Raw genomic sequence first — 12,786 nt, forward strand, 5'->3', positions numbered from 1 at the left:
ATGAGAAGCTTCAAGGTGTTTTTTACAGAGCAAGTCTCTGTTTGAGGATGAGGAAGCAGGGCTGGGGACCTCGGGTGGCTTGCCAAGCTCACACGGGATTCGTGCTGGCTCTGACACCCGGCTGGGGCCGGGCTGGGCAGGGGGTGGGCTGTTAGGGGCAGGGGGGGCTGGAGGCTGGGTGCGGGGGGCTGGAGGCAGGAGGCTGGGAGGAGGGAAGTCCGGAGGATGCTCTGGGTGGGGCTGGGCGCGCCCAGGTGAGAAGCATCTCACCTGTTTGTTCTGGGTACTGGGAGATGCCCGTGGAGAGACACCCGGCAGAAGGGACCAAAGTCCCCATTTATGGCCTTGAGAGAGTTAATGTGTAATATTCTAGAATATAAACTGGGCCAGGAAGTGCGATCCCGAGCCCAGGCCTTCAGGAGCCCCTGAGAGCAGCGGCCAGGAGCTGCCACCATGTCGGTGAGGATGCCGGCTTCCCGGCTGCTCCCCTCCTCTGTTCCCAGATCTCTGCCTGAGCACAGCGGCTTGGTGGGGAGGGGGGCTGGAGTAGAGCATCACTGCCCTACTCTGGGCCTCGGTTTCCCTATCTGTATAGTGACCGAGTGGGACGGACAGACAGATGGCCTCCACGCCCTGTCGCAGGGATGTTTTCTGCTCTTTCCACCACCTTGCAGCAGGAGCCCGCACCTGCCTCTCCCCGTCTATACTCCTTGCTTATCCATAAGAGTAATAATAATATTAGGAGTAATAATAATTGCCAACACCGAGTTTTTAGAAAATTATTTATTTATTTGAGAGAGAGAGAGCATGCACACGAGCAGGGGGAGGGGCAGGAGGAGAAACAGACTCCCTGCTGAGCCGGGCCTCAAGACCTGAGACCAAGGCAGGCGAACCGGGGGAGCCATCGAGGCGCCTCTCGACTGAGCTTTCCAAAGATGAAGAAACTGAGGCTGGGGGAGGAAGTGGCCCAAGGTCACAGCCTGTGAAGTGCAGGAGTTTGAGTGGATCCTCTTTGCAGTCCCTGGTTCTCTGTCACAGCTGCCTGTGTGGCTTCAGACAAGTCACTCTCCCTCTCTGAGCCTCAGTTTCCTGCCTTTGTGGAACTGGTCACAGACGGTGTCTGAGGATCAGAAGGAGTCTTAGTGTTCCGTGGCTGCCGTAACACACTGATTCAGAGTTTCAGAGGGTAGAAGTCTGAAATCCAGGGGTCGGCAGGGTCAGGTCTCCCCTGAAGGCTCCAGGCAAGGATCCTTTCTGGTCTCTTCCAGCTTCCGGTGGCTGCAGGGAGTCCGGTGTTCCTTGGCTGTGGCCGGATGACTCCCATCTCTGCCTCTGTCCTCGGAGCCTTCTCCTCTGCATGTCTGTGCCTTTGGACCCACTTTCCCTTTGCTTATCAGGATGCCAATCATATTGGGCTTAAGGCCCGCCCTAAGCAATTCTTAACTTGATTGCATCTGCAAAGACCCTATCTCCAGATAGGTCACAGCCTCGGGTGTTAGGTGGCCGTGACTTTTTGGGAAACACCGTTCAAGCCAGTACGAATAAGATGCAGAATGTGTGGGGCACCTGGGTGGCTCAGTCGGTTGAGCAGCGACCTTCAGCTCAGGTCATGATCCCAGGGTCTTGGGATTTAGGGTCCCTGCACAGCGGGGAGCCTGCTTCTCCCTCTCCCTCTGCCTGTCGCTCTGCCTACTTGTGCTCGCTATCTCTCTGTCAAATAAATAAATACCATCTTAAAAAAGAAAAAAAAGATGCAGGTGGTGAATGCCACGGGTGGGGTCATGTGTGGCAGGGATGACATCGTCCCTGTCATCGGCCTCTGGGGGGGGGGGCGCTCTGTGGCCCAGAGACCTTCCCGACCCTCTTTCCGAGTCTCCACTCATCCCATCTCTGCCCTCACTTCCCTCCTGCTCCAGAGAGTCACCCAGTCCAAATCTCTTCTATTAATGGTGGGGGAACCCTTCCCAGCTCAGTGTCCTCGAGAGTGCAGCCCCATGAGACAATGCTCGTGAATGGGCGCCGCCGGCAGAAAGGCTCTGGGCACGCGTGTGATGGGCTTTTTGTGGAATGCTTCTCTGTCGGCACAGGGAAAATTTGAGATAACGAACATGGACATGAAGTTGGGGACAACCCTGAAGATCAAGGGCAAGATTGCCAGTGATGCTGATGGGTGAGCAAGGGGAGGGGCGGGGAGCGGGGGATGGGGCGGGGCGGAAGGGGGCAGGGGAGCTGTGCACAGGCCCCAACAGGCCTGGAAGGTGGCAGCCAGCAGGGCAGCCCTGTGAGATGCACACAGAGAACAGCGACCTCAGGCCAAAGGGGCCTTTTTTACATCCTTGCTCATTCTCACACCCTCCCATGCCCCCGCTGGCTCCCCTCTTGTGAGGGGCCTGCCTTCATGGCTGGGGCTGCTTGGGGACCCTCAGAATTTCACAGCTCATGCTATATGCTAAACTCCCCAAAGATGGTCCCCCAAAATGTTGAAGGGGCAGGTGGAGAAGCCCCTGGAGCTCTGCCCAGTCCCCCCGGGGTCAGGTGTATCTATTGAAACCCCACGCCCGCCCCCTCCATCACCCTCTTACCCCGCTGAACCGGCAGAGGGCCAGCCTCTCACGTTACACCAGAGACAGCCACCAGGGGGCGCCAAGGGGTCTCACTTGCCTCCTCTCCATTAGAAGGGGCCTCAGTGACCCTCCCCGTGTTGCTGCTCAGCATCAGGGTCTACCTGTGTGCTGAACCGGTAGAGAATTTCTTGGGGCCGATCTCCACGAACTTTTGGTTGGGGAGGGGCGGCCTAATATAGGTGGGAGGAGCCAAGAGCAAGGTCACCCCCTCCTCCTACTTGGGTTCCTCAAGTTTACAGACATTTGTGAGCCCTCGGGTCTGAGACACCCCTCTGAAGGCACCTTCTTTGTGACTCAGCATGTCCTTCTCTCAAGCACCTTGACAGCCTAAGTCAGGCTGTAGTGATGCTTTCAAGAACTCACACAAGCCCTGATCGAGAACCTGCAATGACGGGGAGCTCACATTTAACGTTTAAAATGTTTAGGGTCAAACTTAATAGGCCTCCAGATACCTGAGGACAGCAGTTCTTCCCCCCACCGGATGGGCATCTCCCATCCCGGAGACTGTCCCTCTCAGTGACCCTCCTGTCCAGAGCCTGAATCCGGGCACCAAACGGAACTCAGTACTTCCCATGCTAAGTTTGACCGGGTTGTCGCCTCCTTTGTTTTAAGGCACGGGCTGCAATGAACAACTTTCTCTCGTGATCCTTTGAGCTTGTGGTCAACCCAAGCAGTTTTCCCCAGGGCTGGCCTCCAGCTCCCCTGCCCCCTCCTTCCCCAGTCCTGACTAGTCACCCTTTTCCCCCGCAGATTTGTGATCAATCTGGGCCAGGGGTCGGAGCAGCTCAATCTGCATTTCAACCCACGCTTCAATGACTCCACTATCGTCTGCAACTCGCGGGATGGCAGCTGGGGGGAGGAGCAACGGGAAGGTCACATGTGCTTCAGCCCCGGGTCAGAGGTCAAGGTGAGGTCGAAGGGGAAAGGCGCCTGAGGAGGAAGTCACTGGGAGAGCCCAGAGGGTAGGGCCCCCTGGCCTAGACATGTGTTGGCACTGTTTTGAGCCACCGCGGGCCGCCCCGGCCCACTTCTGGGGCCTCCTGCCTCCCTGACACCCTCCTCCACAGATCACCGTGACCTTTGGGAATGACGGATTCGAAGTGAAGCTGCCAGATGGGCACCAGCTGACCTTTCCCAACAGGCTGGGCCACAGCCACCTGAGCTACCTGAGCGTGCTGGATGGGCTGAGCGTCTCCTCCTTCAAAATCAACTGAAGGGACAGCACCTCCCTGGAGTGAAGACCCCGGGTGCAGATGCCCTCTCCCGGGCTTCTCTACCCACTCACACAGGACCAGCGGTTCCTGCCCCTGGGCCCCTCCTCTCCTTCCCTAAGGCTAAGAACCAACAAAAAGAACCTGTCTTTAGCCAGTCTTTCCATGGCCAGTGTTTTCCATACATTGTCACGCCCTCAGCATTCTCATGCTACAGAGAAGGAAACTGAGGCTCGAGGTCACGGGGCTGCAAGGTGGGGGTCGGGACGTGCTCACAAACACTTGCAAGCACCGACGGCTGCCTATTTGTCTCTGATTATCACCAGGCCAAGCGCCAAGCTGCCCCCCCCCTGGGATCATGGGGCAGGCCCTGGTTCCAGGCACCTGGGCCAGGGGCTGTTCCAGGAACTGTAGATAAGGCTCCCACCTGCGCCTCTTTATCGCGGAAACATTCATTCCAACCTGGTTACTCATTACCCCCTGCCTTGGCCCCTCCCCTCACTGGGGGCCCCCCCGGGGGTGTGGGTGATGGGGGGGGGGGAGAAGGTGTGATTCTTTGGTTTTCCAAACATGATGGGAGGCTGTTTAAGCAGGTGGAGGGGACCCTGTTCTCCCAGGTCCCCAAGCATCTTGCAGGACACTTTTTAAAAAAAGCTGTTTTTAATCAGGACCCAGAAGCGGGTCTGGGGTGCACAAGAAGATGGGCCTCCTCCCCTGTGAGGTCACACCTGACTTTTCTCTGAGACATTTGGGATAAGCCAGGGGTTAGGTTTGTCATGTCAGGGAAGCAGCCTTAGGCAAGGGCTGGGGCTCTCGGGCATGCAGCAGGGACCCTGCTGGGGGCAGCTCTAGGATGAGCTAGGGACAGGCGGTCCCTTTGCGAGAGGAGACAATGGCCCTGTGTGGTATGCACCCCGCTGCCCCCCCTGCCACCCCCAGCAAGGACAGTTTTTCCAGCACAAAGGCTGCACTGTGAGGCTGGGCCCTCCACAAGCAGCGGGGGGTGGCACAGGGGTGGGGGTGGGCCTCAGGAATGGCCGTGGGTCCAGAGTGGCAGGGGGAGCAGGGCGAGGCAGCCCAGCAGGACCCAGAACGAGCCTGGTCTCCTCTGGTCTCCCTCCCTCGTCTGTCCTGCAGAGGTGCGGAGGAGCTTGGGGGCGACTCGGCTCTCCCATCAATCACGGGGAGACCCAGTTGTCGGGTGCAGGCTCTGCACCTGGGCTCTTCCCGGGCGGCGCCCTGGGCCCAGGCAGGATCCTGAGCTCACACCTTGACTTCATCGTCCTCCTCGGCATCAGCAAACTCGAAGGTGTTTGCTTGCACTGTGCTGGGCACGGGGGTCCTGCTGGCTGCCTGGGGAGCCCCCCACTCTTCGTCCAGGCTCTCCCAAGAAGCCCGAGCCTGGGGAAGCACCTTCCTGGGCTCTGGCCAGGAATCTATCTCAGTGTGATGGCGGCTGCCCTGCCTGTCCCTGTCCCCCCAGCTTGCTCCCCAGTGCCTGCCAGGGGCCATGTGAGCAGGTGCACGGGGCTCCTCTTCCACCGGGCTGGCCCTCATCTCAGCTGCTGGGCCCAACCCAGTAGTTACCCCATTGGGGCAGTGTCCACGGGACTGGGGGCTTGATGCAGGGGCCGAGGGACTGGTAGCAGGGGCTGGGGGACTGGTGGCAGGGGCCGGGGGGCTTGTGTTGGGGGCTGGGGTCTCAGCTGCAGAGGCTTCTGAAAGGCTCATGACCCCAAGGAGCTCACTGAGGAGAGACGGGCCAAGGTCGAGGTCCAGGTGGAAGGACAGGAGGGAGTCAGAGCGGTGAAGCCCGGTCTCCGGGGGGAAGGTACTATCACGGTCTCGGTCACGAGGCTTTTCCTGGCGAGGCAGGCGGGAGATAGTGCAGAACCCAGAGTCCACGCCTGGAAGAAAAATGGGGAGCAGGGTCATAGCTGAGGTCCCTAACCAGGAACTGGGGAGGGGAGAGCCAGGACCGGGCCCAGGTTGCTAAGTGGCCTCTAGCATGTCGCTCTCCCATCTGGCCTCAGTTTCTCCCCTCTTTCCAATATAGTGAACCCTGGAGTCTCTCACAGGATCTTCTTATCAAGTCTAGAAGTGGAAAGTAGACACACAGTCCTCATTCCCATTTGGCAGATTAAGAAAGCAGGACTCAGTTGGAGACAAGGGGAAAGGCTTGCCCTGGGTCACAGAGTTTGAGGGGGTGGAGTCAAGCCTGGAGCTCAAACCTCCTGGCTCTCATTCCCAACTGATGGTCATGGTTCCTGGTCCCCTTCCATGACAGGGGCCAAGGGGTGCAGGCGAACCCACCACTCGTGGGCTGGTTTGTAGGCACAGGGAAAGAACCAGCAACCAGGATCTGACTGCACAGAAATCACAGACCGAAAGGACAGGCAGATGCCCTGCGACGGACCTCTGGACCACACTCTCGCTCCAGGACCGCCAGGCCCGAGGCCTGGGGTGTTTACTGTGGACCAGCCCCCCATGGGAGATCTGAGCAGCACAGGAGAGAGGCGGAGCACTGGAGGAAGCCCCTGGCAGTGAGGCAAAGCCACATGGCAGGAAACGGCCACCAGGGGGCAGCAGGGGCTCCACTTCCCAGGTGAGCTGAGCAGTGGCTCCCAAGTGGCCCTAGCAACGTGCCCCCACAGCAGGAGGGACCTATGGCTTTTGTCCCTGGGAGTGTTTCTTCCAAACTGGCCAAGTTACAGGAATTTCTGTTCAAATAACAACACAGCAGTGAGTTCTGTGTCCTAAGCACCTACTCTGCGACTCGGGGCCATCCCTGATGCATGTTATCCCATCTGGGGATCCCAGCAATGACCTTCGTGGACCCATGATACAGGCCAGGCCTTGACCTGATAGAGGTCAGCTGGCTTGTCGGACATCAAGCAGAACCAGGATTTTAATCCTGAGTCCAGACTCCCAGTCTCTCCACTCTGTCATTCTGATTCAAGAGGGCTGCTTGGGTTGAAGGGGACAGGAGGGGATGGGCTGGCTCAGCCAGGGGCCCAGACACAGCGGGGCAGGTTAGAGGCCCCTAGGACTCCAACCCAAGCTCCTCACCTCTCAACCTCAGTGTGTTTTGGGTTTTGGGGAGTGAGCTGGCTTGTCCCCCTTGGCCCCTACCCCATCCACGGTCTGCAGACTGGGCCTGACCTCCGTGGGGAAACCGAACTAACGCGGGGGAAAAGCGGCCACTCGGAGGCTGGGCTGACCCATCAAACCCTTTCAGCACCTACAGAACGAGCAGCGAGCCTGGACCCTCACCGTAACTGGAGCGGCCGTCCATGGAGCTGGCAGGGCTGCGGTCGAAGGTGAATTTGCCCACCACAAGGCTGTCGTAGGCAGCCTGGTTGAGCTGGGGCAGGGAGATGGCGTTCTTGATGATCGGGGAGACCGCGGGTGGAGCAGGGGAGGGTGCGGGCGGGGAGGCCATCCGCCGGGGTGGAGCCCCCACCCGCCGCACCTGCTGGAGCTTCTTGGCCAGGAAGCTTCGGGGTGAGCGGTGAGTGCTCCCCGAGTTGCCCCCGTGGTTGCTGAGAAAGGAGGTGTCGCCGAAGACATCCCCACCACGGCCCACGTGCATGGTGTGGCGGAAGTCCCCAAGCGGGGGGCTGATCATGTCTGCCGTTAGCCGCCTCTTCCCGTGCGAGCTGGACACCCAGCCCACGGGTGAGAGCTTGCCCAGGCTCATGACGGGGGCTCTTCCTGCCCCCTGGGGGCCTGGCATCAGCTCTGGCTCTTCACTGCTGCTGGTCCATGCCCCTGCCCGGGGCTCGGGCTCGGGGTCCGCGTCTCAGCTCCCTCCTTCCCTACAGAAGGGGGGGTGCACGAAAGCTGCCCCCCTCGCCCCCTGCGCTCCTAAGGGGTCACCCCCAAAGGCTGCGGCTATGGAAGGCCCATGGCTGTTCTCTCCCTGGGGCCTGCCTCCTGGCCCCGGGGAAGCCCCTGTAGGTGTTCGGTCTCAGAACAGGGAAGGAACAGGTTGTGTCTCGAGTGTGGTCAGCCCCTCTCTGCCCAGGGGTAGATTCCTGAAAGAAAGAGAGAAAATGATGGTGGGCCCAGGGGATCCTGGGTCCAAATCATCTCGAGGGAGGGGACTACACCCACCGGACAGAGATGGGGATCACCAGTGCACGAGGAGGACACGCTGTATAATTCTGGGCACCTGACATTAAACAGTAGGCAAAGGAAATGACAGGGGTTAGGTCGGCATTGTGGTTGCCACTGAGCAGGGTCCACTGGGAGGGGGGACAGAATAGTCCACCCAGCTGTCCACTCGAGATGTGCAGCAGGAAGAAGCGTGGATGGTCCTTATAGCCACCCATCTGCGAGGCACCTACTAAATGCTGGTAAATTACCTCTGTCACTCATGAAACTCACACGACAGCCCTGAGGGAGGAGGCACTGTTTTACAGCAATGGCAGCACCGAGAAGTGAACTGACTTACATGAGTCTACACGGTCAAAAGGCCAAGGCAGGGGCGCCTGGGTGGCTCAGGCATTAAGCGTCTGCCTTTGGCTCAGGTCATGATTCCAGGGTCCTAGGACTGAGCCCCGAATCAGGCTTCCTGCTCAGCGGGGAGCCTGCTTCTCCCTCTCACTTGCCTTGCTTGTGTACCCTCTCCCGCTGTGTCTCTGTGTCAACTAAATAAATAAAATCTTAAAAAAAAAAAAAAGTTTCTTCTGTTAAAAAAAACAAAGAAAAAAAAAGGCCAAGGCACAGCCCATCCCTTACCCACCCCCATCAACTCAGAGTCCTTGAGCCCCAAGCTACGGTCTCCTCTGCTGCCAGGTTGAGTAAATCAGCCTCCTTCTCTGTGGGTTAAACTGTCTTCCACTCAGAGAGGCCAGGAAGGAGGTGGTGCCCTGCCACACGGGCTTTGGCAACTTCTGTGTAAATAGCCTGCACCAAGGTTTCTCAGAACCCTCCACCTTCAAGGTGCTTCCCGGAAAAAGGATCCTGTGGTCAAAAGTGGCTTTTCCCAGCTGTTGATTGCATGCCTGAGCCGATTCAAGGCTCTGAGTAGGCCTGCAGGGAAGAACTTTACTATTTTCAAATTGAGGCAGAAGACTTGCTGTCAGGTTGGTGCCAGAAGCTATTCCTCGCTCTCCAACCTTCCCCTCGCCCCCCGGCCCGGCCCCATCCTTCTCTAAGCTTCTCTTGGTCTGATCCCATCCCTGGAGAAGGCCTATGAGCCTGTGGCCTGATCTCTGTTTTCCTGTGGCCCAGAGAGGGTCCAAGGTCATCTCAAGAGAGCTAGTTGAGACTTGAACTCAGGTCACATCAAGAGAGCTAGTCAAAACTTGAACTCAGAGCCTCTGACTCACATAGCCTTTGACTGGCTCCTGGAGCCTGGTCTTATTTCCCCAAATTGGCAACACACTGTGAAGGTGTGGCCGATGTCTCCATGTTCCTGTCTCCCTCCCTCCTGGCACCCAGCTTGGGATCTGCACGTGGCAAGTGCCTTATCAACAGGGGTTCAATCGCAGGAGATAGCTACAACGACCTTCCTGCCGAAAGATCACCCCTTGCCACCTTCCAAGGGAGGGCAGGTGGGTGGGTGGGTGGGTGGGAAAAAGCTTCAGTGTATGACCTTGAGCAAGTCACCTACTGCCAAGGGCCTGGGACCTCAGCTGATAAAAGCTGATAATAATCCTTAACAAGAACACCTAGATCTGTGCCTCAACTTTTTTTTTTTTTTTTAATTTTGCAGCCACCTCCAAGCAGAAAAATCTCAATACTGCCCTCTCAATGTTATTTGAAATTCAAAATAGGTTAAATAACAAGATAAAAACAAAGAAAGCAATAAAACAAAGCTTGCTTTGTTCTCGACTACATTCTCTCCCTTCCCACCTTCAGATCCTCCCCCAACGCTAACTCCTCCCCCTGGGGGGGGGCTGTGTGAATCATCCTTTTCCCTGGCACCCCCGGCACCAAGTCCTCGTGGAATGTTTGCTAAGTTACGGAGCACTCTGCAGTTGGCCAACCAGTACATGACGTCATCGGACTCCTAGAGCCCCGCAAAGCAGAGGGTTAGCCCATTTTTACAGGGAGAGCCAAGGTTCAGAGGGAAGGGACTTGGCCAAGGTCACCTAGCCGGTACACGGCAGGGGCCACGTTTCCGGGCTCTGCAGAGATGAGGGAACTGGGGGGGCGTCACACTGAGATGCCATGTGAGGGGTCCCTATGTCTGCCTTGTGGCTATACCCGCTGCTCTCCCAGTCCCCACCTCGAAGCAGCTGCTCTTACCTCAGCAAAAGGGACCCTGGTGCCCACCGAATCCCCACGGCCACTTTGACTTGCGAGCCCAGCTTCTGCCCCAGTCTTAGGATGCTCCTGCCTCCCAGATGCCTCTGGAAGGTCTGTCCTCACCCTCTACCTTGTACACTGCAAGAAAGAGACCCTGCCTGTAGAGTGGTTGTGGGGTCAAGGGCAGGGCATTGCTACTGGGGACCTCTTTTCCCACGTGGAAAACAAGTACAAACATCAAGAGCTGGTACTTCCCCAGAGGCGCTGTAAAAGCCCCAGTTCCTGGAGCAGAGCAGCCTGAGCGCAAACCCAACATGCCAGCACTAACACCTCTCATTCGGGGCCCCCTTGGTCCCAGCTACTTGGCCCCAGGTGCTGACTGCAGGGTTTACTGGGGGAAGATCAGATGCACCCACCTGGCCCTGGAGGAAGAGGGGCTCCAGGTGTCCCGGTGCAAGGCCTACTTCCTCCCCCCAGCCCAGAATTACTACCTGTTAACGCTCAGGACGCCCATTTTACAGGCGAACAAAATGAGGTGCAGAAAAGGGGACTGACCGGCCCCAAGTCACAGAGCAAAGAAAGTGCCGTGGCCGGGAGCCTCCCTGGGATTCTGTCACCATCACTAGTAAATGCCAGGGCAGAGGCAGGACCACAAGGGCCCAGCGAGGGTTGTTGGAGGAGGTAATACCCAGCAGCTGAGCTCAGGAAGGGCAGGCCTGGGAGGCAGGAGACTCAGCTGTGTGGATTCAGTGCCCCGTGACCCAGGCAGGAGTGGTCGGGGAGCAGCCTCAAGGTCCCAGCAGCCCTTGTATTTAGTCTACAGAGGATAGTCAGGCGGGAGCACTTTTGTTACTCAATGGTGGTCATGACCGCAAAGGACAAGGTTTGAGGCGGGAAGCAGGGACCACGCGTTCACAGCGGCCGACAGGGGCCGCTGTGGAGGCTCCATGGTGCAGTGGAGAGAGGGGGCTGTCTGACATTGGGGGAGGGCAGAGGCCGGGCGGCTGCACCCTCCGGCTCACCTGGGGGTCACCCGCGTGCCTGCCAGAGCGCCACCTGTCACCAGAAAGGCCACGCACATGCACACAGCCCCCTCGCCACCGGCGTCCAGCTAGGTACCACCACCAGTACCGCTGGACAGCGTGGCCCTGCCTGGGTCAGGACTGGCCCTAGAATAAAAGATTAACTCCCTGGGGACCCTCATAGCCCTTAAAGCCCCCACACCCCCCGCACGTGGAGAGACGGGCAAACTGAAACCAGGAAAAGGGCATCAAGCTGTCCGAAGTCGCTTCGAAGACAGAAGTTGCTGGAGTCTGAGGGGGTTAGGAGGGAGCACCAAGGGCCACAGGGGAGTGAAAGGGAAGAGCGTGGAGGGCTGGGGGAGACATTTCTTGGCCCACCACTCCAAGTTAGGGCCAAAGCCCTCTACTTGGGGAGGGGATTGGCCACGGACCAAGTGTCCCCCAGTCCTGGTTTCCAGTCCCCGAAAGGCGCTTGGCGCGGCCTCCGGCGGGTCCCTCTACCTCTCTAGGCCTCAGTTTCCCGGTCTAGAAAATGGGCTTCAGACTTCGCGGGTCCTGCCTGGTAGAGGCAAGGACAGAACAATCTCGAGGCCAGTTGGCGTTGGAAGTGCCTTGAAGACTTTGGCCATAAAACATTCCCTCTGGGAGGCAGGGGTTTAGAATGGGGAGGGTCGCTCCGCGGAAGAAGGGGACAGCCGGCTGCCGTGGCCCGAGGGGAACCGGACGGGATGACCTCATCCGCTGCTCGGCTAGGAATGCGGCGGTTGGGGAGGGGGCAGGGTGCCTGGTCCATCTCCCCAGCGGTCCCTCCCGCCCCCCACTTCCCGCTCTCCACGCCGGCCTCGCCAAGGGGCCCTACATTCCGGGACATCGCCCCCTCCCCGTTCCTTCCCTTCCTTTCCCAGGGCAGGAAGGAGCGTAGACGGCCCTCCGCTCGCCCCCTCCTCCCGCAGCCCGCTTTACCGCTCACCCACCCCAACTCTGCGCCCCTCCGCTCGCCGGGGACAGTACAAAACAACCCCCAAACCTGGAGGGACCCCGCGCCACTCCCGAGGCCAGCGTTTGGGCCTTCCTTGTTGGCACCAGGAGCGCCTTGGGCCGCCTGGCCTCGCCCCCACCCCAGCCCCCGGGTGCCTAGGAGGGTGCCGGGTTCCCCCTACCCCAGCCGGCGTCCACGCCCACCCAGGTGGCGCTGTTACCTTCGCTCCGCGAGCCCCGGGGGCCGGGGACCGGGGGCCGAGGGGCGGACGCGGCGGCAGGGGTGGCGGCAGCGCGTCGCGGCGCGCAGCCCGGGCGAGTGGCTGGGCCGGTCTGCGCCGCCCTGGCCGCGGGCTCCGCGGGCTGGCTCCGGGGGCGGGGGCGGGGTGTGGGCGCGCTCCCTCCCCGCGCCTCGCTCCTCCCGCCCGCGGGCGGGGCCGGGCCCCCTCCGGGGCACCAGTCGGGCCGCCCCGAGGGGCGGTGAGAGCCGGAGGGGGGCGGCCAGAGCGCGGGGCCGGGATTCTGGCCCGCGGCCCCGGGCAGGGGGGGATCCGGGGGAAGTGCGGGTGCCCCGGGGCGGGCGGGGGGTGGGGAGACGCGCGTTGTCGGTAGCCCTCCCCGCCCCCACTGGCTCCCCTCAGGACCTCGGGGCGCCCAGACCTGAGGACTCTGGCTCCTGGTCTCCCCAGCCGA

General features: G+C 59.8%; 2 protein-coding genes across 3 annotated transcripts; one reads left to right on the forward strand and one right to left on the reverse strand.

Moving 5' to 3' along the window:
• Positions 1-355: 355 nt before the first annotated feature.
• On the forward strand, positions 356-3,995 carry LGALS2 (galectin 2). Its single transcript, XM_004743187.2, has 4 exons — positions 356-459; positions 2,088-2,170; positions 3,375-3,531; positions 3,692-3,995. Exons 1-4 carry the CDS (start codon positions 454-456, stop codon positions 3,836-3,838), a joined length of 393 nt encoding a protein of 130 aa, XP_004743244.1. The 5' UTR covers positions 356-453; the 3' UTR covers positions 3,839-3,995.
• Positions 3,996-4,476: 481 nt separating this feature from the next.
• On the reverse strand, positions 4,477-12,470 carry CDC42EP1 (CDC42 effector protein 1). 2 transcript variants are annotated; one of them, XM_004743184.3, is made up of 4 exons: positions 12,315-12,456; positions 10,094-10,231; positions 7,109-7,872; positions 4,477-5,742 (listed from the first exon to the last, which is right to left on the reverse strand). In XM_004743184.3, exons 3-4 carry the CDS (start codon positions 7,569-7,571, stop codon positions 5,099-5,101), a joined length of 1,107 nt encoding a protein of 368 aa, XP_004743241.1. In that variant the 5' UTR covers positions 7,572-7,872; positions 10,094-10,231; positions 12,315-12,456; the 3' UTR covers positions 4,477-5,098. The 2 variants fall into 2 exon arrangements, with proteins under 2 accessions (XP_004743241.1, XP_004743242.1); XM_004743185.3 differs by lacking the exon at positions 10,094-10,231 and having other exon boundaries at positions 12,315-12,470.
• Between the last annotated feature and the right edge of the window lie 316 nt (positions 12,471-12,786).

Source organism: Mustela putorius, unplaced genomic scaffold, assembly GCF_011764305.1.
Source record: "Mustela putorius furo isolate JIRA1106 unplaced genomic scaffold, ASM1176430v1.1 tig00000738_pilon_pilon_pilon, whole genome shotgun sequence".
In the NCBI taxonomy this organism is placed as follows: Eukaryota; Metazoa; Chordata; class Mammalia; order Carnivora; family Mustelidae; genus Mustela; species Mustela putorius.

What these genes read in the sequence shown, in the direction of transcription:
- LGALS2 (XM_004743187.2), top strand. An exon ending in ATTGCCAGTGATGCTGATGG is followed by an intron (nt 2,171 to 3,374) that starts GTGAGCAAGGGG and finishes TTTCCCCCGCAG; the next exon opens with ATTTGTGATCAATCTGGGCC. An exon ending in GCCCCGGGTCAGAGGTCAAG is followed by an intron (nt 3,532 to 3,691) that starts GTGAGGTCGAAG and finishes CCTCCTCCACAG; the next exon opens with ATCACCGTGACCTTTGGGAA.
- CDC42EP1 (XM_004743185.3), bottom strand. Translation starts at nt 7,571, where the DNA reads ATGCCAGGCCCCCAGGGGGCAGGAAGAGCCCCCGTCATGAGCCTGGGC. An exon ending in GGACGGCCGCTCCAGTTACG is followed by an intron (nt 5,743 to 7,108) that starts GTGAGGGTCCAG and finishes TTTTTCTTCCAG; the next exon opens with GCGTGGACTCTGGGTTCTGC.